Source organism: Mustela nivalis (assembly GCF_964662115.1).
Source record: "Mustela nivalis genome assembly, chromosome: 11".
Lineage (NCBI taxonomy): Eukaryota > Metazoa > Chordata > Mammalia > Carnivora > Mustelidae > Mustela > Mustela nivalis.
In genome coordinates this window covers 100,591,151-100,616,081 of record NC_139030.1, presented here as the reverse complement: position 1 = coordinate 100,616,081, position 24,931 = coordinate 100,591,151, and the positions used below count along the sequence as shown (strand labels likewise).

Here is a 24,931-nt window from a genome sequence, read left to right as displayed (position 1 = left end):
CATTCATTTTTCTTCTTCCTGGTGTGTGTAGGAAGCACTGAACATTTAAGGGTTTGAGAGTAAGAGATAAAAATATTGAGGCAAAAAAGGGGAATGGAAAGAGATGCAAATAATCATAATTGCTAACATTAGCGAGCACTTACTCTATGCCAGACTCTGTTCTAATGCATTTAATTCACAAAACGAACCCAAGAAATAGGTAACATTATCCCATCTGACAGATGACAAATCTAAGGCATTGAGAGGTTAAGTAACTCCCCAAATGTCCTACAGTTAGTAAATGACAGACACAAAGCCCAGCTCCAGAGCCCATGTTTTCAACCATCTTCCTTAAAGCCTCACTGCAAACCCCAAATGAGTGACCTTGTAACACTTCTGGGACTGTGCATGCTCTTTAGTAAAATGGAAATAGTAATACTAGGACGTCCATAGTTGCCCCGTCAACAGCGAGGCAAGAATTACATGAGATAATAATCTTGAAAGAATGTCCACACCTACAGAAGATTCATAAAGGAGGAAAAAACCCGAACTTTCGTCGATTCCTACTTAGGGCCAGGTCCATGTTAGAACTTTATTTAATCTCCCCCCCCCCCCCCCCCGCCCCGCCACCCTCCCTTCCTGGTAGTGTGTGGATCTCCTCTCCGCTGTGTAGACGAGGAACCTGGGCTGGTAAAATGAGCGAGTGATTGGTGACATGAGGCCAGCAGAGGGCACCAGGAGCTAAAGCCACAAAACCAGCAATACCTGGTCTTGACAAGGTCAGTCTACTCTTTTCCTGCGAAGAGCTCAATGGTACATCTTTGTTTCAACTTTAGAACCTAGGAGAGGAGCAGAGAATTAATAATATACTTAAATCTTAATAACACAAGATACCTTATGATTTTCAAAAATCGGTTTTCTTTATTAAAGAAAATGTGTGGGATATTTATAATACACAAGAAAAGTACTAGCTTGAGGTTGAAACTCTTAAATAAGATACTGAATTTCTTTTTCTTTTCTTTTCTTTTTCTTTTTTTTTAAGATTTTATTTACTGGGGTGCCTGGGTGGCGCAGTGGGTTAAGCCTCTGCCTTCAGCTCAGGTCATGGTCTCAGGGTCCTGGGATGGAGCCCCGCATCGGGCTCTCTGCTCACCAGGGAGCCTGCTTCCCCTCTCTCTCTGCCTGCCTGTCTGCCTACTTGTGATCTCTGTCCATCAATTTAAAAAAAAAATTTTTTTTTTTAATTTTATTTAGTTATGTGTCAGAGAGAGAACATAAGCAAGGAGAGGGGCAGGCAGAGCAGGCAGAGGGAGAAGCAGGCTCCCCGCTGACCACAGAGCCCAGCAGGACTTGATCCCAGCACCCTGGGAGCGGGACCTGAGCTGAAGACTCACATTCAAGGACTGAGCCAGCAAGGCATCCCTCTCCCCCGACCCCGCGAGGATTTCCTTTATTTATTTAATTTATTTTGAGAGCAACAGAGAGAGCAAGCACAAGCAGAGGCAGAAGAGGAAGAAGCAACTCCCTGCTTAGCAGGAGCCCGATGTGGGTCTCGATCCCAGGACCTTGGGATCACAACCCAAGCTGAAGGCAGACACTTAACCGAATGAGCCCCCGCAGGCGCCCTTGGATAGATTTTCTTCCGTTATTAAGAAGCTGTTGAAATTAGTCATTTAGATGCATGTACTGTGGTATGTTACACAGAATTTCCAAATGTATTTTCCTAAATACTGTGCAGGAAGAAGCCCGTACAGTATTTATTACTACTCCCATTTCCCAGATGGGGAGAGTGAGGGGCCGAGGGGAGGTCGTGTGGCTGGCTGCTGGCGCACCGGCTCCCCACTCTGACTCCGGCATCCCACTGTCCTCCATCCTCCCGGGGCCCCTCAGGAAAGCCTGCACTGAGCCTAGAAGTCCCGTGCTGGAGGGGGCACTGCGTGCAAGGGTAGTGGGCAAGACGAGTGGAAGATTCTCCAACAAGAGAGAAGAACTGCCGGCCACCTGGCCCGGCCCCTGTCCGCGGAGGAAACCGAGGCTTGGGCTTTAAGTCAGCGGCATGCTCTGTCAGGCAGGAAGTGCAGGAGTAGGGCCTCGGGGCGGTCTGACCACAGGACCCGCACCCCAGCCCCTGGGGCAGCTGCGTCTCTGGTCTGGGTTCGCTGCTGCGCTTTGTGTTTACGAAGCATTTGTTCCTGTCCCCACCCACCCCAGCCCAGGGATACCACCCTGCCGCCGGGGCTCGTTCTAAACACAGCTCCGCCCTCTCACGGGTTTGCTTGACGTTTCTTAACCACGTCCCCATGGGCCTTCTGGTTAAATCCTGGCATCAAAGATGTATTTCTTTTATAAATAGAAAAATAGAACAAATCCATTCTTTTTTTTTTTTTAAACTCCATCCTGCAGCCTGCAAGGTCTGGCCCCTACCTCATTCAGCTGTCCACGCTCGGCTGCCCACTACCCCCTGCCCAGCACCCGCTGCTTCCTCCCCCGGGAACTCCCCTAGCTCCCCGTCCCTGCGAGACTCCGCGCCCTGTCCCCTGGCAAACAAGCCTTCCTCGGATCAACAGCTTTGCGTTCTGGGGGGTCCTGGGGAAACCCGTCATGATCTCTCACAAGTACCACAGCATCACAGTCCTGAGTTATATGTCGTTTCTCCACAAGCCAGGGGCTCTGTGCCCCCAGGGCCTAGCGCACGTCCCCACGTCCCAGCACACAGCACCCAGCAGTGCTCATGCGCTGAATGAAGCGATGGAGAGCAAACGACTTGGCCAGAATAACCGAGTGGGATGATGGGATTTTCAGTCCTTCGGTTTGTTTCACTCACTCACCGGGGTGTTAGGAGCTTTGATCACTCAGTTTAGTCATTGCATTGGTAATTCATACTAAAAATGACAAATTGTGTTTTATTTGCTTTAGACTTTTTTTTTTTTTAAGATTTTATTTATTTGAGAGGGAGTGAGAACACAAGGAGAGTGAGAGAAAGAAGCAAACTGCACCTGAACAGAGAGCAGGAAGCAGGGCTTGATCCCAGGACCCTGAGATCATGACCTGAGCTGAAGACAGATGCTTAACCCACTGAGCCACCCAGGTGCCCCAGTTTAGGTTTTTTAAAATTGATATAGTTGGCCTACAATGTCATGTTAGTAATATTTTTGGTTTTGTTTTAAGATTTTATTTATTTATTTGACAGAGAGAGACAGAGAAGGAACACAAGCAGGGGGAGTGGGAGAGGGAGAAGCAGGTTCTCTGCTGAGCAGGGACCCTGATGTGGGGCTTGATCCCAGGACCTGATCATGACCTGAGCCGAAGGCAGACGCTTAACCACTGAGCCACCCAGGTGCCCAGTAGTTTTAGTTTTTTAATTCAGATTTTGAATTTGAAATATACTCAGATGGTTTTTGAAAATTTGAGTATGAAAGGGTATGTCTTTTAGCTATTCAGCTCCCCTCCCCTTGTGGCCAGCTTCCTGTGTGTGCTTCCTGACCTGTAGTACTCACGCATAAGCCAGTACACGTAGAAGAATACACAGACACATGTTTTATACACACTTTAATATCATACACATTGTTCAGAGTCTTACATCTTTTTTCTTGATAGATCTTAGAGTTCTTCCTATGTTAATTCATAAAGAGATGCTTTTGCAGTTGTATAATATTACATAGTGTGAATTACCATAATTTATTTGACTAGTCATCAATTGGTAGCACCTATAGGTTGTTTCAAAACTGCTAAAATAAATGACTTTAGGTATAAGTCATCTATCATGTGTGTTTATTTATCTAAAACATGATAGGTGTTTTTTTTTTTTTATAGTTTTCTGAGCAACAGACAGAATTTCAAATTCAGACTACTTCTTTTTCTAACAGAGACCTGCCAGAAGGTTCTTTAAAAGTCCCTCCCTCTGCCCCCATCTCCCCATCCGTAAAATGAAAATATTTCTTGCCCTGAAGGCTCATAGCTACAGGTCGTTAAGACTGAAAGTTTGGGGACGCCTGGGTGGCTCAGTTGGTTAAGCAGCTGCTTTCGGCTCGGGTCATGATCCCAGCCTCCTGGGATCGAGTCCCGCATCGGGCTCCTTGCTCGGCAGGGAGCCTGCTTCTCCCTCTGCCTCTGCCTGCCATTCTGTCTGCCTGTGCTTTATCTCTCCCCCCATCTCTCTCTGATAAATAAATAAAATCTTTTTAAAATTTAAAAAAAAAAAAAAAAGACTGAAAGTTTGTCTTTCTTGTCTTTGAAATTCTCCCAAAGGAGCAAGCTTGTTTCTCCCTTTTAATCCAATTTCCTGTAGATTAAAAGGATTTATAAAGAGGAATTTTTCTTTCAGTTTATCTGTTTTCTACTCTTATAACTTAGCAGTTTACAGTGACTGAGGTAGGTTTTCCTGCTGTAATTTTTCAAAAAAAAAAAAAAAAACCTTTCCATTTATTTAGGGATGAATGGTTTTCACTGCACCAAAGCCAATCTGCTTTGTCTCCAAAATGAGAAATCCGAAAGAAAGAAAATCACTGTGCTTGCTTCAGAAGCACATGTACTGAAATTGGAATGATACAGAGATTAGTACAAGGCCCACGTTGGGATAGAGATGACTAAAAAATTAATAATAATAAACTTAACAAATAAATCAATAAAAGTTTAAAAAGCCAAAAAAGAAAATTATTTACCTGCTCTAGCTCTATTTTTTTAACATATCTTATTTATTTATGTATTTATTTATTTAATTATATAATCTCTATGCCCAATGTGTGGCTCGAACTCACAACCCTGAGATCCTAAGTCACATGCTCTTCTAACTGAGCCAGCGAGGTGCCCCAGCTCCAGCTCCTTTATGTCAGACTGTCTCATCTGCTACCAACACGAAGCGAACAAGTGAGAAACACACAGGGTACAAAGCTATAGAGTAGAGAAGGAATGTAAAACAAATTAGCAGATAATTGTTTCTTCCCAAAGCAGCTTGGGCATTTGATAACAAATAATTTTTTTTTTTTTTTTTTTTTTTTTGTCAGAGAGAGTGAGCACAGGCAGACAGAGTGGCAGTCAGAGGCAGAGAGAGAAGCAGGCTCCCTGCTGAGTAAGGAGCCCGATGTGGGACTCGATCCCAGGACACTGGGATCATGACCTGAGCCGAAGGCAGCCGCTTAACCCACTGAGCCACCCAGGCGTCCCCATGACAAAGAATTCTAACTGCACAGCCAGTTAGGACCACTGTCACGGAGATTTCTAGGTGGTGGATGGCACCAGTTTGTATGGTGAAACACCGTACAAGCTGTTGTTTGAATGTTGAAACACTGGGAGAAAGAAGGAAGAAGGGATTAGATGTGATAAAGCCCCCAATCCGTGGTAATCCTGGAAACTCTACAAAAGGCCAATCTGACCCTTTTGCTTCCCCTCCTTAAACCCTCAGTACCTTCCATTTGTTCTCAAGACCAAAGCCCTTAATCTACCGTCAAGACCCACCCTTCCCATTCTTTCAGAGTCGGCCCTCATCACCCCGTCAAGTCCGTGGAAGTACCTTGCTTCCTTCCCAAGTTGGACTTGGCTTGGGGCATTCTTCTCCTCACCCCAAGTTAAGGCCAGGCATGGAGCCCCGTCCACATGGACGGGCAAGCCCCCCACAAGAGAAGTACAGCTGAGACCCCCACCGGTGCTCAACACTGCGGCTAAGCCCACCTGCCTCTTAAGCTTCCTTCCCCGGGGCTGCTAGACTTCTTGGACACTGAAGTTAAAATAGGCTGACAAAGAAGAAACACTAAGAAAATTTGGTTTCCTTTTACCAAAGGACATGGACCACAGGAGTGTTTGCCTTTATTTTGCCTTACATATTTTTTATTCTGTATTAACCTCATAGGAAAATGGAGACGAGCGAGACGATCATGAAGAACCCGGAGAACCCCTCGGAGAGAAGCATCAGGACAACCAAGGTAGAGACAGCTGGGTTGGGTTTTAAATCTTATCACAATAATTGTCTGATGAGGCTTGCACTGGTTCAAAGATGTTCATGCAGAATGACCCCTCCACTTCCTCTCAGGGCCGGAAGTCAGAAAACATGCCAAAATGCCGAGTTCAGACGCTGACGGTTCTTAGTGCATCACAGACCTACTGATGATTGCGTGCTTTTATATCCTCGGGCTTACTGAAAGATTTCTGTCCTGCCAGGGGCAGCAGACTGATGACAGAGAATGGAGACTCTGGGGCATCAGGAACAGGCTGCATGAGCCCCTCCCCATCTCTGATCCCCTTGCTTGCCCACGGGCTCAGATATGCGGGTGCAGGAGCCGAGATTCCCTGCCCAGAGGGTTAATATTCCAGCAGAGGTGGCAACCAGTATCTTTAGAGACCCAGACCTTGCTACCTACCACCCTGGGTGGCCAGAGCTGTTGAAGTGTGGCTCCTCCAAAAATGATAGTACATTTAATACTGATGATTCTAGGAAATATTGGGCCTAGAACTGGGCTTTTTGGCATAGTTCATGTTCCTAGACCTGAGCTCAACTCCAAGCTCTTCGTGGGGGCACCCGTGTATCTGCGTGATGCTACGTTTGGATAGCCCCAGGGAACAGGACTGTTCGCTGTCCTCGCTGCATCTCGTGGGAGTGGAGACGGGTATGTGAGAGACTCTTGTGTTCCCACGGGGTAGACACAGTGCTGGCTGGAAAGAAGTGGTGGTTGTTGGCTGTACAAAGGCATCCAGCAGAGGGAGCAAACAGGGGCATACGCTCTGCTCCCAAAGCCAGGCAGCTCAGGACTGGGTCTCCATGCTCTGGGGGCTCCTCTTCCTACTTGGCCGGTCTACTGGGGTGCCTTGCTTGGTTCACATAAAGTGCTCTACACAGGCTAGCAGCAGCTCTGAGCAGCTGAGTGGAGAACATGGCCTCTGCTGTAACCCCTCTGTGCCTCAATGTCCTTAACTGGGGCTGAAGACAGTACTCCCCATGTACTGCATGAGACTGCCTGAGGAGTGAGTCAATGAACTAATTCACACACAGTAGCCCTTTCACGAATATTAATCTTGACTTGGATATGATCATGATTAAGCGTCTACCCTCTCATGGCCATGGTTTATCAACCTGTGAAATGAAACCACGACTTTTCCTATCTCCTCTAGAACTCATGAGGTGAGGAAGACTGTGAAAACGCACTAGAGATAAATGCGCAAAGTCACGGATTTGGGATTTTACCCTACACTTGATATTTTCCTGTTTACGTATTTTATTATTTCTTTCAGTTGACATTCTAGACAAAAATAATTTTTATACTCATTTTGGAAGATTTCATTGCTAGGGCACCTGGGTCGCTCTGTTGGTTGGCTATGTTGGGTCGCGATCTCAGGGTCATGGGATTGAGCCCTACGTAGGGCTCCGAGCTGGGTGTGGAGCCTGCTTGAAATTCTCTCTTCCTTCTCCCTCTGCCCACCATCCCTCCTTGTGCGCTCTCTCTCTTTCTTTAAAAAAGAATTTTTAAAAATTTAAAAGATTTCACTTCATTTCTTCTGCATATAAGACAATAGAATATTATGGTTGCCTAATTTCTAGGTTTGGTCAAGCTTTTAAACAAAGATTTTGCTAAAACAAGCCTCCTACCCCCTCCATTTTTTTTTTTTTTAAGATTTTATTTATTTATTTGACAGAGAGAAATCACAAGTAGTCGAAGAGGCAGGCAGAGAGAGAGAGAGGGAAGCAGGCTCCCCGCTGAGCAGAGAGCCTGATGTGGGACTCGATCCCAGGACCCTGAGATCATGACCCGAGCCGAAGGCAGCGGCTTAACCCGCTGAGCCACCCAGGCGCCCCCTACCCCCTCCATTTTCAAAGCCGAGTGACAATAGCCAAGGAAACATGTTCCAGTCTTCAGACCTTTCTTATCATAAGTCACATATGTAGAACGTGAACACTGACGAGACTCCAAGATCTCGGCCAAGTGCAGGGGAGGTTTTAGGCAGTGCAGAACAAGTCAGTCCAAACTGGCTTCCTGGCTCACGGCAGAGCGACGGGCTCTGGCTGAGTTCCGTAAAGGTTATCCAGACAGTCTTTAATGCAGTGAAATATCACTGCAGAAAATTTAAAAAGGCATTTGCCTGTCCTGAATGATAAATGCTAATGTTTAAAAAGGATTTCAAATCTTTGAAGGAAAACAAGACAGCACGCCAAGGAATTCTTTTTTTTAACTATTTAAAGAGCACTCTTCCCCTCCTAGGTCTTACATCTAATGGCTAGGATTTTTCTTCTACACTAAATTAAGTAGTGATCTTCATGCTTAAATTATGAGCAGTGAGTCAGTGCCATCTCCCCGGAGAATACCTTGGATCTCAGATTCGGTGAGGTGACTGCATGCAGGTTTTCACCGGACAAACCAAAGAGGGTTCAGAAAATTGCTCATGTTAAATACAAAAGTTTCCTTTCTAACCTCTTTTCCCCAACCCCATGGCCCAAAGAAAGAATAACAATTCAATTCTTGTTTATTTCCTAGGCCAGCAGTTCTCAAACTTCAGGGTGTATCAGAACCCCCTGAGAGGCTGGTTAAAATAGATTTGGGGGCCCTGTCCCCAGAGTTTCCGATTCGATCTGGGTTGAGGTCATGGAATTTACAATTTTAGTAAGTTCGCTAGTGATGCTAATGGCGGTGGCACAGGGACCACACTTTGAGAATCACTGCCTTGAGCCTTGTGTCTAGAATTTATTTCTCTTAAATTTAGCAGCGATTTGATTTCATCTGTTCTTTCAAAAATAATGAGGATGGAAGGAGTAGGGGGTACTGTCTAGGCAGCGTCATAGTGATCAAAAGCACTGACAGCAAGTCTGATTCTCTGGGTTCGGGTCCTGGTTTCCCCACTTACTAACTGCAGGCCCTGGATTGTACTACTGGACTTCTCTGGGCATCTTCTTCTTCATCTGTAAAATGTAGCTACTAATACTGCTTATCTCATAAGGTGACGGAGAGATAAAAGAGTTAATACGTGCAACATATACCAGTGTCTGGCATACAGTAAGTGCTCACTAAAGGCTAACTCTTCGTCTATTTCTTGAAAACCTTAATTTAGTAGCCATAAGTCCATAAGTTGCACCTTGTCAGGAGAGGCTGGTGCTAAGTTGATAACATGATGATTACTTTCTAGATCGGTCTCAGTGATGGTGGAGGGCGGGGCTTGATCTCGGGGGACTGATGGAGTCAGTCCTCTATGTAAGTCCTTCTTTTACTTAAGGTCGAGTGTGGGCCGCAGACCCAGTCTGAACGAGGCAGTCTTACCGGCCTCCGCATTCTGTGAGTGTCTCTGGAGCCTTCTCCAACGTTAGTGACGTAACCCCTTCAAGTGCAGCAGAACTTAATATTTTCTTAGGGGTGGGAGGTTTGGGGAGCCCTGCATGAGGTACAGAGGATCCCTAATGAAGAGCCTAAAACAATGGGGAGAAAAGTCGAAACACGTGTCTCACAGAAACCTTTAGAAACCAGTGATCCATTTCTATTCTGCAACGGGAAAAAAAGGCTCAGAGCTTTATTCAAGAGACAGATGTGTAATAGTTAGGATATTGATTCTAACAAAGGCCAAGATAAAATGACTTCAAATAAGATGGAAGGTTTATTTCTCCCTTGTGGAAAAGTCCAGTCCGGCAGGCAAGGCATAGGACAGCTCGGCCCTCATTCCTTTCTGCAATACCGTTTGCCATTACCTGGCTCTACCTGGTCAGAGCTGACTCAGCATGTCCTCACCCTCACACAGAAGACATCCGTGTCCTCTGTGTGTGTCCTCTGTGTCCTTCTGTCCTCACACAGAAGACATCAGTGTTGGGCCCACTGCTGCCTGCTAGGAGCACAGTTCCCAGTGGCCCACCTAGCTACAAGGAGAGGTTTAAAAGCCTTTCCTCAGGGGCAGTTTCTGACTCCAGGCATAAAAAGCTCCAGCAAATCTAATGACTTCCCCGCCTGCACAAAGAAGTAAGGAGTAGCCAGTGTTGCAAAAATTTCTCTTAAAGCTATGGGAAAAATAAAGAGATCAGAAGTGTGTGCCCAGGAGTTGAGATGGTACCATGGCCCCAGAACCTCCAGCCTGGAAAGTGGTATCCACTTGTGACTTGATGTCAGTCAGGGCTCCTTGCTCCTGATTTGCTCCCTGTGAGGCCTACACAGTCACTGCAGCCTGCCAGGCTCTGTGGTCTGGAGCCCCCGTATTGGGTTCAGAATAATCTGCTGCTTCTTAGCAGCGGGATGAACTAACACTCAGTTACATCTTTATTTTTTGCTCCTGGAAAGTATTTCAAAGTCCTTCATGGTGGGAAGTGGTCCATCCTTAAGAATGTTTCTGGCCCATTCTGCTTAACTCACAATGGAAACCCCAGGGAAGTCCCCAGAATCCCAGAACCCAGCTGTTGCCCCTTGATCCTGAAAATTCTCTTCACCTTCCAGGAAGTAAAGCTTATTTCTAACTTGAGACCCAAGTTCATCAAAGCCAAAAAGCAGGGGCGCCTGGGTGGCTCAGTCATTAAGCATCTGCCTTCAGATCAGGACATGATCCCAGGGTGCTGGGATCAAGTCCTGCATTGGGGTCCCTGATCAGCGGGAAACCTGCTTCTCCCTCTCCCACTCCCCTGCTTGTATTCCTTCTCTCGCAGTCTCTCTCTCTCTGTCAAATAAATAAATAAAATCTTAAAAAAAGAAAAAGGAAGTTGAAGCTAGAGACAAGGACAACATAAGAAAGGAAATTTACAGACCAATCTCACTTATGATCAAAGATGCAAAACTCCTAAATAAAATATTAGCCAATCAAGTCCTTAAGCTTATATTTAAATATATAATGTTTTATGATATATGGTGTGTGTGTGTGTGTGTGCGAATCCCAGGAACTCAAAGATGGTCTAATATGGGAACTTCTGTTTATGTAATTCACATCAGGAGATTAAAGGAGAAAAAACTTAGGGTCATCTCACTGGATACAAAAGGAAACATAAATTTATGATATTCACCCACTCATGATTTAAAATGATCAAAATGGGAACAGAGGAAGACTTGCCAATTTTAATAAAGATTGTCTACCAAAAACCTGCAGTAAACATCCCACTTTAATGGTGGAAATTTTAAAAGAATTCTCTCGAGACAAAGAACTAGGTAGGGTAAGGACGCCCTCTGTCATTGCTTCTATTTCAACATGGGGGTAGCACAGTAGGGAAACCAAAAGAAAGGAAAAAGACAGAAAGAAGGAAATGACAGTGTCATTATCCCCAGACAATAGAATTACTTACATGGAAAATCTGAGGGCCTCTCCGGATAAGTTATTAGAAGACAAAAATTCAGCAAGATTACTAAATATAGAACAATACATAAAACTCAATTGTGGAGAAACAATAGCATGTCAAAACATAAAGCACAATTTATAATGCAATGTTAGGATCGTTGTTATCATGGAAAACCCCAACCATACACCAGGACGAACAGAACAGCACAAGAATCCCACGGGCCCGACTCCTGGCTGATACTGTTCACCCACATCCCCGACCCCTCCCTTCCATATTATTTTCAAACAAATTTTCCAGTCTTATATCATTTTACCCATACATCCTGTGTATATATATCTCTTTCTAAAAAACAAGAAAAGGGGGCGCCTGGGTGGCTCAGTGGGTTAAGCCGCTGCCTTCGGCTCAGGTCATGATCTCAGGGTCCTGGGATCGAGTCCCGCATCGGGCTCTCTGCTCAGCAGGGGCCTGCTTCCTTCCCTTCCCCTCTCTCTGCCTGCCTCTCTGCCTACTTGTGATCTCTCTCTGTCAAATAAATAAATAAAATCTTAAAAAAAATAAAAAATAAAAAAATAAAAAACAAGAAAAGACATTTTTGACATAACCCTAATATCACCATTGCACCTAAAAATTAGAACTATTCTTTAATATCATTGAATATTCTGTATTTTCAATGCCATAACTGTCTCATAATTATTATAATTGTTTCAGAGTTTGTTTGTTTGGAGTTGGTTGGTGTGGCCTTTATGTGGCCTTTAATTTCTAAGTTCCCTCCATTTCTTTTCCTTTACCCTCTTTTAGTTTATTTTTAAGAAATTGAGTCACTTGTCCTAAGGAGTTTCCCACAATCGAGATTTTGCTGTTGGCTTCCTCATGGTGTAGTTTAATGTGTTTCTCTGTCTTCTCTATCCCCCTGTAACAAAACTTAGTACTCAGGTCTAGAGACCTGGTCAGATTCAGATTTGGTTTTTCCTTTTAGCAAGACTATTTCCTGGAAGGCATTATTTTCTTCCATCAGGAAACAAACGTTTGCTTGATCCCTTCACAAGCCAACAGCTACAGATCCATTCATTCACAGACGCTGCGAAACAGTGTTACTGAAATTCTGTTGTTCCTTCTCCTTGTTACTTGGCAAACTCCTCCCAAAAGAAACAAAACAACTTTTCCTCCTCCACCGCTTATCCACTGGTACAGTGTCTATAGGAAGGGAGGATAAATGTAATTTTTAAATATATATGTATAGATAAATGTATATATATCCTACAAATAAATGAAAAAAGATGTGTGAGATTTGCTTGAAGAAATTACAAAATTTCATTAAATTAAATTAAAAGAGCCAAAAATAAATATAACATTTTGTATACTGCTATATAGCATGTTCACAAATAGGAAGGTAACAATTCTCCCTAAATTAATCTGCAAATTCAGTGCAATTATGGTTTTTCTCAGTCCCCAGTTGGGTTTTTGGAAGAACATAAGTTGATCCCAAAATTCATAAAGAGGTCTAAAATAACTAATAAAATTTTGAAGAAAAACAGAGTCCAAATTCTAAAATATTAAAAATATTAAATATCAAAAACGACTTTAAGGCCTTATGATATTGGATTAGGGTCAGACAGAAAAAAATAAAGAATCCAGAAATAAATGTATCCACATATGGAAACATTATATGGCAAAAGTATAAAGGATGAAATATATATATGTGTGTATGTATATATGTGTATATATATATATATACTATATAACTATTTTTCAGTATATAATTTTGAAATAACTGGTTATCCAATTTTAAAATCTTTACCTCACAAAATATCAGGTATAATTTTTGAAAAAGCAAAAAATAATTTTTTTAAGATTTTATTTTTAAGTAATCTCTATACTCAGCATGGTATTAGAACTCACAACCCCAAGATCAAGAGTCTCGTGCTCTTCCAACTGAGCCAGCTAGACACCCCTGAAAAAGCCAAAATTTAAAAATTTTTAGAAGATTTTAAATTTTTTAGAAGAAAATATAGAAGAATATCTTTATGAATTTGGGAAAAGAAAAAATTTGCTACCTATGATTCAAAACATAAACCATAGAGAAAACTATTGACAACCTTGGTTATATTAAAATTCAAAATTTTTGACAAGACAGCAAAAAAAAAGTTAAAAGGCAAGTCACAGCGGTGTGCAACTCTTGATATTGGGTTGTAAGTTTGAGCCCCGTGTTGGGTATAGAGATTACCAAAATAAATAAATAAATAAAAGCTTGAGTGGGGGGGAGACAAATCATAGACAAAAAGACAATATCAGCAGTGCATAAAACCAACAAGGCATTAATATCCAAAATGCAGCAAGAACTGCTACAAATAGAGAAAGAAAAGACAATCAACCCAAATAAAATATGGCTAAAAGATATGAACAGGCAATTAACAGAAGAGGAAGCCTAAGTAAATGGCTGTGTAAAAAAAAGTTGAGGCAAAAAGCCTCAACTTTGGGGTGCCTGGGTGGCTCAGTGGGTTAAGCCGCTGCCTTCGGCTCAGGTCATGATCTCCGGGTCCTGGGATGGAGTCCCGCATCGGGCTCTCTGCTCAGCAGGGAACCTGCTTCCTCCTCTCTCTCTGCCTGCCTCTCTGCCTACTTGTGTATCTCTCTCTCTGTCAAATAAATAAATAAAATCTTAAAAAAATAAAAAAGATTTTATTTATTTGAGAGAAAGGGCACAAAGCAAGGAGAGGCAAAGGGAGAAGAAGCAGACTCTCCCTTGAGCAGGAAGCCAACAGCTGGGCTGATCCCAGGACCCCGAGATCACGACCTGAGCGGAAGGCAGATACTCAACCATTGGAGCCACCCAGGTTCCCCAGTGAAGGTCTTACTACCTGCTTCAGAGGAGAAGGGGCAGTGGTCAGAGAATCCTTCCCTCACGTGCTGTTCCTCAAATTCCTTCCGCTTGAAATATTTAATATGCAAAGGTTCCATATTTTGGGGTAGTGTGCCCCAATGACAAACACCAAATTTAAGAGAATTGTTACCACCAAGGAAAGAATGAAAGAAACAGGATTGAATGGGATACAAAATACTTTATTTCTTTAGAAAAAATGTGAATCGGGATATGGCAAATATCTTACAGATTCTTGAAAAGCAGTTAAAAAAAGTTGTACACTAGTCTACTCCAATACTTCCTAAATATCAGGTTATTATACTAGAGGTGGGGGCGGAGTTGGGGGCGGCTTTTTTGAGGAGGTCTTTTTTAGGGTCCCCCTCCCAGAACTGACCCGGGCTGCAGTTCTAATCAACTTGGTGAAGTTATGCCCATGTAGGACTTTGGGTTTTGGTCAATACAAATGCGCCCTCTGCTGGTCCTATAGTGCCCTGTCCCAAAGTTCAAGAGAGCTGTGAGGAGCTGTGAATGTCTTCAGTGCGATGGCTTTGCTGAGCCAGCCACGTTGGGGGCAGGAAACCACCACCCCCGCCCCGGCACCCTCCTTCTCCAGAGTTCCCCTTATCACAATTCTGTTAATGTTCCATATGATCCAAGACAAAATAAATTCCAAGGTACCACCCCGATCAACCTCCCCAATTTCCCCAAGCACCCCGTACATGAACAATTTTGTCCCCCCTGCTAGATCGGGAAATTGATATGGGACACAATACATGCCACCCTTCAAGTTTAAGAATGACAGGAAAAAAAAAAAAACAAGTGACAAAGACGCTGTGGGCTGGGAAGGAGTGAAGGTGTCACAGACAACTTTGAATGCTGAAAAATGGATTAACTGTAGTATTAAGGGGTGATGTTGGCAGGATGACAGGTGAATTTTTTCCTTTCCAGTCTGTCCTTAAAGGTATAATACCTATAAACAAAATTGAGGAAAAATAAATTCACAGAAGAATCTACTGCTCAAAGAGAAATAGAGACTGCCTATTAGAGTCTTCCTTTTTAGAAGTTTTCTTTTATTTTTTGGTTTTGTTTTATTTTGTGTTAATATCCATCTTCCCCGATAAAATTGAAGCACCCCAAGTCTAGGTGTTTCCATCCTACTCCCCCCTGTATTCCCAGTACCTAACACAATTCCTGGCATGTAGTAAATATCTAATAAGCATGTGACAAGTGAAGGAAGTAAATGAACATTTTTTCAGGATAAATCAGTACAAATTTTCTGGGGAACAATTTAGCAGAAAACACTGTGCCTTAAATACTTATATTCTTTAATAATCATAGATGTGAACAAAGAGTAGATCTTTAAATAATCAAAAACATATCTTTCAAGGATATGTCATGCAAAGTTCTTACTAATTATAAAAAATTTGGAACAATCTGAATTTTAAGTTACATTTGGTTAACTCAGTTATGGTACATCTATACAGTGAAATGTTATGCTGTTATTACAGTCACTTTTTTTTTAAGATTTTATTTATTTATTTGACAGAGAGAGATCACAAGCAGGCAGAGAGACAGGCAGAGAGAGAGGAGGAAGCAGGCTCCCCGCTGAGCAGAGAGCCCAATGCGGGGCTCGATCCCAGGACTCTGAGATCATGACCTGAGCCGAAGGCAGCGGCTTAACCCACTGAGCCACCCAGGCGCCACCTATTACAGTCACTTTTAGGAATATTTAATTATAAGGGAAATTCTGATAACAAAAGTAAATTAAAATTATATATACTTTTTAAAATTCCATTAAAATGAGTATATATTATATATGCATGAAAGTGCATACACCAAAATATTTGCAATAATTGTATGTGAGTAGAGTGATCATGGGTGAGGGTTTTTTTGGTTCTTTGTTTATTTCTACCAAGTGCCAACCCTGTTTTAGGTATTTTATTTGTATTAACATTTTTTCTTTATTGAGGGATAATTAACATATGGTAACTTACACTTATTTAAATTTTATAATTAGGTAAGTTTCTTAAAGTGTTAAATAATACTATTTATTTCTCCTGTAAAGATTTTAATGCAGCCAACATCACTTTTTCTAGTTTTTCTTAAGTTTTTTTTTTTTTTTAAGATTTTACTTATTTGTTTCATAGAGAGAGAGAGATGACAAGCAGGCAGAGAGACAGGCAGAGAGGGAGGGGGAAGCAGGCTCCCTGCTGAGCAGAGAGCCAGATGCGGATGTGGGGCTCGATCCCAGGACTCTGGGATCATGACCTGAGCCGAAGGCAGAGGCCCAACCCACTGAGCCACCCAGGCTAGTTTTTCTTAGGTTTTTAAAAAATATTTTATTTATTTATTTGAGACAGACAGAGAGAGAGAGAGGGTGCGTGCACACAAGCAGTGGGGAGGCAGCAGGAGAGGGAGAAGTCTATTCCCCGCTGAGCAGGGAGACTGATGTAGAACTTGATCTCAGGGCCCTGGGATCATGACCTGAGCCTGAAGGCAGATGCAAAATGACTGAGCCACCCCGTCTTCCCTAATCAATTTCATTTTCAGTGTTATAACCACACTGGGGTTCTAAGAAGAAATCTAAACACACAGAGCCCTCCTAGTCTAACATTATTTTTTTCTTGTTTTCTTTTATAGCCCTTATTTATTTACATATGTATTTTATAGAGTTCTAACACACTGTTCTATAGTTTACATTTTTACTTTTTTATACCATATTTTCCATATTGCTTATTATCTTTTTAACCATAATTTTAAATGTCAAATTAATGCATCATGAATTGTTTCCTCAATCTCCCACTATTGAGTTGTTTTTAATTTTTCATTATTAATAACAAAGTTATAACAACTTTGGACCAAAATCTTGTTCTTTTGAATTATTTCTTCATGATAAATACCCAGGAGTGAGATCCTGATCAAAGACGGGAACATTTTTCTGGTTCTTGGTACATACTGTCCCATCGCTTTCCCGGAGAGTCTACTAATTGTAATGTCACTTGCTATGGGCCAGCACTGCTTTGTGCAGCATTTGCTTATTTTCTGGGTATAACATACTTCACTGTGCTAATCTACATGTCTTTGACTGCGAACCTAGCAGATGTTTCCCCACGTCTGGGATTGTTTTCTATTACCTCTTGTCCTTTGCATTAAGGATGCTCTTTGTCCTCACAGACCATGAGCTGAGGAGTATGATCCCTGACCCTCTAAGAGCTTCCCTGGCTGACCATGACCCTGAAGCAGATACTGTCCGAAAGACGTAAGTGTTCAAAGTTGTAATGACATGGACTGCTCCATTTTTGTTTCATTTTTCTTTGTTTTAAAGTCACTACTCTACACCCAACCCGGGGCTTGATCTCACGACCCCGGGACCAAGAATTACATTCTCTACTGGCTGAGGTAGACAAGCACCCCTCCTTTTTCTGTTTGTAATTAATTTAATTTTTGTCTTTTCTAAGCATGAAGATTCTCAGGCTAGCTGCATACTCGAACGTCTAGAATGATTGTCTCAGAAACGGAGTCTTGGGGAGGATTATACTGTGACATGCTTCCTCCTTCAACCATATTCTTTGGCTGGGTGGGTGAGGAGTGAAGTTTAACAGCATGGAAACCGCTTTCTCCGTTTGTCTAAGTAGCTGAGATCTACGAACGGGCCTAGAAAGGAGGAGTCTGTCATCTCAGCCTTGGTTTCTCCTCTCAGCGTTCGGTCGGCTCTGGGTAAAACAAATAGTACTTAATAATACTAAACACAAGTAGCTAACACATAGAAAGTGCCTCCTATGCGCTCTCTGGGCTTATTTGAAGCTCACTGACCAAGGCTCGGCCTATAGCCCCCATCACTTGACCTAAGCCCCATCTGACATTGGAAGCTGGAACTATAGCCTATTGTGACCTCCCATGAGGTCAGTGACTTGAGAACCTACCCTTGCCTACCCCGTAAGGAGTCTCTCCTGGGTCAAGAAGGCTTTATGCTCTCTACGAACAAAGGGAGGGAGGCACGCTATGGTGTGGAGGCAGCTACCTGGAAAATTCCATTTTTTAGCTTTTATACCTCGGCTTTTTCCACCATGGATTCAAATGACTTACAGCAACCCCGTCGCCAAGAAAAAGGTGAGGTGACCAAAAAAGAAAAAAGAATTTGAGCCAGAGGATTAAAAAAAAAAAGAATACCAATAACACTTCACAAAAGTCACTATAGTCCTTGTAACTAAAGATCAGACTTGCAGTTTTGAATAGAGATTCCTAAATGTGAAAGCAAAAAAAAGAAAAAAGAAAGACCTACAGACAAGAAAGATAAGACGAAGAAGCAGCAGCAACACAGTCAGGTTTGTGGTTCTCATTTGCAGCGCACCTGTTCCTCGGGGGAAATCAATGTTTTCCTAGCATTAAATTCTAAAGGATAAATCTTTTGTGGGTTTTTATAGAGTGACATTGAAGGATTTAAAGACTCATATATTTACAGGAAATTCCATTTACCTCATTCAACAAATATTTCTCAAGTTTCTCCAGTAAGGCCCTGTACTAGCGCAGCACGGTGAATGTAATACTGATTTAGCTAGAAAATAAAATGCCCAGAACCAGCGCATTGTTGCTGTCTAAGAGACAGATTCTTGGGGAGGTAGCTGCTGCTGCCGCTTTCCTGAAGCCCACGTGGCTATTTTTTAGGGGCCCTTTTGCCCAGAGAACATACGTCTGTTCTCCTCAAGACAGAGAGTCAGTGACAGCAATCCTACAGGGGATCACACAGACACAGAATGTGACCTTTTGGTGGCCAGATCTGATCAGGAATAGAATTCCAAAGGGCATAACAGAGTGGATGGATAGTGGCATGTTCCTAAGACAGTCTTTCTTAAAGGTCATTTATTTTTCAGCTAAGCCTTTGATAGAAGACCTTTGGTTCGACAACCATGTGTCATTCAACCAAAGGCATAAATACACAACCCCAGAGAGGCAAACTATTTCTTCTGCGCTCTAAATTGAGGATTTAACCGAAGAGAATCTCAAAGGGAAGACTCGACTTGTTACTCTACCTTTTTCAGGGCTGTGTTGAGGAAAAGAAGGTTAACCCAAGTGTGTAAAATGTCCATGACAGCGCCGCAGAAATGGGGGCTCAGTGTTTGCTGACTCTTCCTCTTCCTTGTCCAGCAGAGTTTTCGATTCAGTCTGGTCTTGTTGTTTCATTCTTTCTTCAAGGGGCAGAGACTATGACGTACGCCGTCTGCCCGGGACACTCCCAAGACACCAGTCCCCAGACAGGCTGGGTCCTGTAGATGCCTCTCTTCTTCCAAGAGGATCGGAGGGGAGGACTGAAGCGAGACTGTTCGACCAGCAGGCTCTAGGCGACATCAGCGTGAGTGTTAACATCCAGGAGCCTGGTCCAAAGCTTGCTCCCAGTGGGCTCCCATGTACAGTTGCGTAAGTGCTGACTCTGTATGATGGGGACCGCAAAGGGACAAGTGAGAGCTGAAATCCAGTCTGCGGTTCACTCACCACGCCCTGTGTCCCCGCAATGGGCTTCATTCTCCCAAAGGACGGCGTGCCCATGTCTAATTCCTACAAAGGTACTAAAAGGAAACTTCAGTTACCTACACACCGCTTCTGGCGCCAGGTGTGTGGAGTCTTTCTCCACATCAATCAGTCTCCAGCTCAAAGGACACCAACGGGGTGCCCCGTCGTTCAATTCTGACCCTGCCTGGAGTTTGCACAGCCCCCACAGGTGAAGGGCGCGGTCCCACGAGACTGCCCCCACTTCAGACACAAGACTTCAGTCACAAGTCCCAGGTTGTCACCGATACATGGAGGGTTCCCACAACCCCTTTCTCAGTTTTGATAATTCACTAGAATGGTTCACAAACCTCAGAAAGTCATTTCCTTGCTATAATTGATTTACTGCAAAGGACGTTTTAAAGATTTTATTGTTTTTTGTCTTTTTTTAAGATTTTATTTATTTGAAAGAGAGGAGGAATGAGTGATCCCAGGGAGGGGCAGAGGGAGAGGGAGAAGCAGGCTCCCCACTGAGCAGGGAGGCCGGCGTGGGGCTCGATCCCAGGACCCTGAGACCATGACCTGAGCCAAAGGCAGATGCTTAACCAACTGAGCCACCTGGGTGCCCCAAACATTTTATTATTAAGTAATCCCTACACCCAACATGGGGCTCGAACTTACAACCCCAAGCTCAAGAGTTGCACACTCCACCAACTGAGCCAGCCAGGCGCCCCTTACAGAGGATATGTTAAGGGATACGTCTGAACAGCCACAGGAAAGGGTACATAGGCCAAGGTCCAGAAGAGTCCCAAACGCGAGCGCTTCTGTCTCCATGGAGGTGAGGGTGTGTTCCCCACTCCCTGCACGTGGATGTGTTCATCAGCCCCGCAGCAAGCCACACTCATTTGGTTCAGGTTTTACGGAGGCTTCATCAGTACAGGCCTTGATCGATAAAAGCATTGATTAAAGCAAGCTAGCCTGTTCGTCCTCTAAGGTTGGCGGTATTGGGCTGAAAGTTCCAACCCTCTAATAACACAGTTGGTTCCCCTGGTAACCAGCACCCCCTCCTAAGGTGCTTTCTAAAATCAACTCATTAACACAATCTCAGGTGTGGTTGGAAAGAGTTGTGTTAATGAAAAGCAAAAGCCACTCTTTCCACATTTATGCTCTAGGAATTACAATGGCTTCAGGAGCTCCAAGCCAGAGCCTGCGGATGAAGACCAAATACATATTTTATGTCAAAATATTACCGGCACTGAGTGGGTAGCCGCGTCCCCACTCTGCCATCCTCTCTTAGGAGGACTCTCCATGGTTGTCCCAGCCCATGGGGAAAGGTGAAGACTGACATGGTTGTGGTCATCTGCTTGAGAAACTTCTGGAAAGTTAGCAAATGATGCAACAGTGACTAAAGCTGGCTTTGATTTAAACTAAACAGTATTTGTAGCAATAGCAATCTATCAAAGTTAAAAATTGCTTCCCTTTGATCCAACTCTGTAGGTCATGATTTAGCATCAAAAAAGGGGATGATCAGAAAGTGTGTTCTGTTCCTCTTTCCTCCTCTGGCATTAGACCCAGCAGGATTAAAGGAAAGGCTGAAGCTGAGCATCTCGGCACCAGCTCCATTCTAAGACTCCTTCTTCTGCTCCCTGTGGAACCCACACAAAGCCCATTCGAAGCCATGCTGTTTTGGTCAACATACTCTTCTTTTGACGGTTTTTTTCTTCCTTGTTTCCTGCACATCATGGTCCTCTTCCTTAATTTTTTTCACCTTTAGGAGATGGAGTTGATTGGCAAAGCCAAGAGAAAGAAAAGAGCCAGGACAGACAGGTCCAAGGCGCCCAAGGGGAGGAGAGAAGGAAAGGTCCACAGGGAAGCAGAGGCCGCTGTCGGTAAGGGGGAGTGTGCCCTTGACAAGCGACCCAGGAAAAGACACCTAGTGGGGGCTGGGAGGTGTCACAGAGAACCAGCATGAATCCGGCGGGACGATGTCTGGTTAAGACGCTGTTGCAGCCTTACTTCATGTCAGTATCTTAGGAGAGAGGGAAGAGAGGAAACCAGGCTTGCCTTGAGACTTGCAACAAGAGAGGAAATAATAAAAACATCCCCTAGTTACTGAATACCCACTGTATTGAGAGCCCCGCACACGCGACATCATGAAATTCCCAGAACATCGCCCTTAAAGTAAGCATTATCATTATTATTTTTAAAGATTTTACTTATTTATTAGACAGAGATCACAAGTAGGCAGAGAGGCAGGCAGAGAGAGAGGAGGAAGCAGGCTTCCCACTGAGCAGAGAGCCCGATGCGGGGCTGGATCCCAGGACCCTGGAATCATGACCTGAGCCGAAGGCAGAGGCTTAACCCACTGAGCCATCCAGGCACCCCAGTAAGCATTATTATTATTATAAAGCATAGTGCTTGAAGCTTGAGAGAGATAGGGTGGCTTGCATTAGATCAAACAGACTGGACAGGAATTGGTGGACCCAGACTCGGAGCCTGACGTTTGATTCCAAGTACATGGTCTTACCGTGTCTCTGTGAACGGATAACGATCATCATTTAGAACGGGGCATGGGGGAAGGGGAAGGATGAAAGGGGCTCTGAATGAGCACCCCAGCTGCTGTTTTTCTTCTTGGCTCCCTGTGTTGCACCTTCCAAGGAGTGTAGGATCCCATGCTTCTGAAGACTTTAGCTTAAAACTTAACACCCGCTCTTTCCTGGCCACATGACTGAGAAGACCCTCCAGGCACATCAAAGGCTGTCAGAAAGGAAGGGATTGGACTGTCTCGTGGGCCCAATCTATTTTTGAGATTTGCTTTTTAAAGTCTTGCTGACCTTACGTTGTTGTAGCCCATGACTTGGGTTGCATTGGCAGGACTGGGGAAAGGAAATCCTTGTGGTCCCCAGAGGTGAACTGAGGAAGAGTTCTGAGAGGATGGAAGGCTTAAACTCTGCCAGGTTTCCAAAACCGCAACTTGAAGCCAGACTCTTGAGGCTTGACTTTCCGTGTGTGTCTGTAGTTTTCCCCCGTGGAGAGTCTTGCTTCTACCGTAGATCAGGGTGAAACAGACCTTCTTTAGTAGGAAGACTACTGAATGACAGTTGATCCAAACAGGATAAGGCAGTTTCTCAAAGGGTGGTCTGTGGACTGCCCTTCTCAAAACACTTGGCATGAACATTAATATGCAGTTTCCTGCAGAATCAGACTCTGGGAGTGGGGCCCAGGAATCTACACCCCAGGTGATTCCACCGAAGTTTAGAAGCTACTGGAAAACAGGCAGAGGTGACATTTACTGAGCTACAACTCTGTCCCCCGTTGTTGTTCTCCAGGAAAATCAAAGGAAGCAAAGGCTGAAAAGAAATCAGAATTAATTCCTAAAGAAAAAAAACCTAGAGCCAAAAGGAAAAGTACACAGAAGGAAAGGAATCTGGAAGTAGCAGAGCTGAGTGGGCCTGATGTCATTAACTCTAAGGAAACAGAAGACACTACTGAGAGAGGTTTCTCCCCTGCAGAGTCTGTGGTAGAGGACCCTTGGCTCTCCCACGAATATGATGCTCAGGAGAGCCAAGTGTCCATAGACAGAAGATCATCACCTGCCCAGACCGCACCTGCCAACAGGGGATCTCAAGAAGAACAAAGTTACGAGGACCCTTCCAAAGTAAGGTCCCATACTCTCACCTGGGCCAGAGAGATTTCTGTTCTCACTGGTACCCCGCCAGAGGTGGGGGAAACTGCCCTGAACCACGTTGCAGTTACTGAAACAGTGCTACTGCAGCTTGGTTTCAGTTGTTCTACTTTGATACCGTCTGACCCTTTAAGAAAAGGCACAGCGTGGCAAAGCCCCTCTGAAATGATGTGTTCTGTGAGGTTTCCAAGATGCCACAGCATATACGCAACCCGTAAGGAGCAAGAAGTTGGCACAGGCTTCACGGTTGCAGGGAAAGGTGGACTTTGACCATCAGAGCCAAGTACCTACCCTCTTTTTTTTTTTTTTTAATTTAATTATTAGAGAGCATGAGCAGAGAGAGGGAGAAGCAGACTCCCTGCTGAGCAGAGAGCCCGACATGGGGCTCGATCCCAGGACCCTGAGATCATGACCTGAGCCAAAGGCAGCCTCTTAAGCAACTAAGCTACCCAGGTGCCCCCCGCCAACCCTCAGCCCTACCCCACCCCACCACCACCAAGCACATATCCTTGACTTGGCCTGGCTAGGAGCTCATGTTTTGTTTACCACCCAAAAGCTACAGAAATTCCTCCTTTCCTAAGCTGCTTTTCTGTGGCACATAGCTGTCAGACACGTATCTGTCTGTCTTTACAAGGTGCTGCAGCATATAAAAGTTATTTTGTTTCAGGAGCCTTGATTCTAATGTCAAGTATTTAAGAGAAAAATTGAGTGAGTGTAAGGAAAATTACCCTTGAAAATCTCTGCAATTAATTTTTTTAAAAGATTTTATTGCAGAGGCAGAGGCAGGGGGAGAAGCAGGCTCCCTGCCAAGCAAGGAGCCTGATGTGGGACTTGATCCCAGGACGCTGGGATCATGACCCAAGCTGAAGGCAGCCACTTAATCAACTGAGCCACCCAGCCTTCCCTCTACAATGAATTTTTTTTTAAGATTTTATTTATTTATTTGACAGACCAAGATCACAAGTAGGCAGAGAGGAAGGCGGGGGTGGGGGTATGGAGGCTCCCTGCTAAGCAGAGAGCCCGATGTGGGGCTCGATCCCAGGACCCTGAGATCATGAGCTGAGCCGAGGACTGAGGCTTTAACCCACTGAGCCACTCAGGCGCCCCTACAATGAATTTTTAAAAATACCACACAGATATATCTCTCAGTAAGACCAACACAAGCAAACTTTCTTCTGCTGTTGGAATAAATCTTTTTTTAAAATATTTTGTTTATTTATTTGAGAGAGAGACAGAGAGAAAGCATAAGAGGGGAGAAGGTCAGAGGGTGAAGCAGACTCCCCGTGAAGCTGGAGCCCAATGTGGGACTCAATCCCGGGACTCCGGGATCAGGACCTGAGCTGAAGGCAGTCGCTTAACCAACTGAGCCACCCAGGTGCCCCTGGAATAAATCAATTTTTTCCACTGGCATGAAGGTGCTGAACTACATTTGTTGTAGGGGAGAAAAAAAGAGTATCTTTGAATGCCACAATTATACTCACAGCTAAACTGCTATGCTTAACCCCACATAAGTTACAGGTGCATATGGTGCAACTCTGCTGAATCTCATTTAATCTTTATGGCCACACTTGTGCGCCAGATGTGATTATCCCAATTTCTCAGACCTCGAAACTGAGGCTTAGAGATCAGCAGCCCAGTTGCCAGAAGTTACGTAACCATCATGCCGTAAAGCCGAGACTTACATCCAGGTCCTTTGACTCTATAA

The 24,931-nt window shown here is 44.0% G+C and overlaps 1 protein-coding gene across 6 annotated transcripts in view; it reads left to right on the top strand.

The window, feature by feature from the left end:
• The window catches only part of KIAA2012, a 101,856-nt gene that overhangs the window by 69,669 nt on the left and 7,256 nt on the right, over positions 1–24,931 (top strand). For all 6 annotated transcript variants that reach the window (XR_014300112.1, XM_082688858.1, XM_082688859.1 and 3 more), the window contains 5 exons: positions 5,825–5,897; positions 17,232–17,316; positions 19,251–19,407; positions 21,316–21,430; positions 22,871–23,199. Coding sequence is in view for 5 of the 6 variants with exons in the window: in XM_082688858.1 (XP_082544984.1) it covers positions 5,825–5,897; positions 17,232–17,316; positions 19,251–19,407; positions 21,316–21,430; positions 22,871–23,199 (759 nt within the window). In the remaining variant the exon portion in view is untranslated. The remainder of the gene's footprint in view (positions 1–5,824; positions 5,898–17,231; positions 17,317–19,250; positions 19,408–21,315; positions 21,431–22,870; positions 23,200–24,931) is intronic.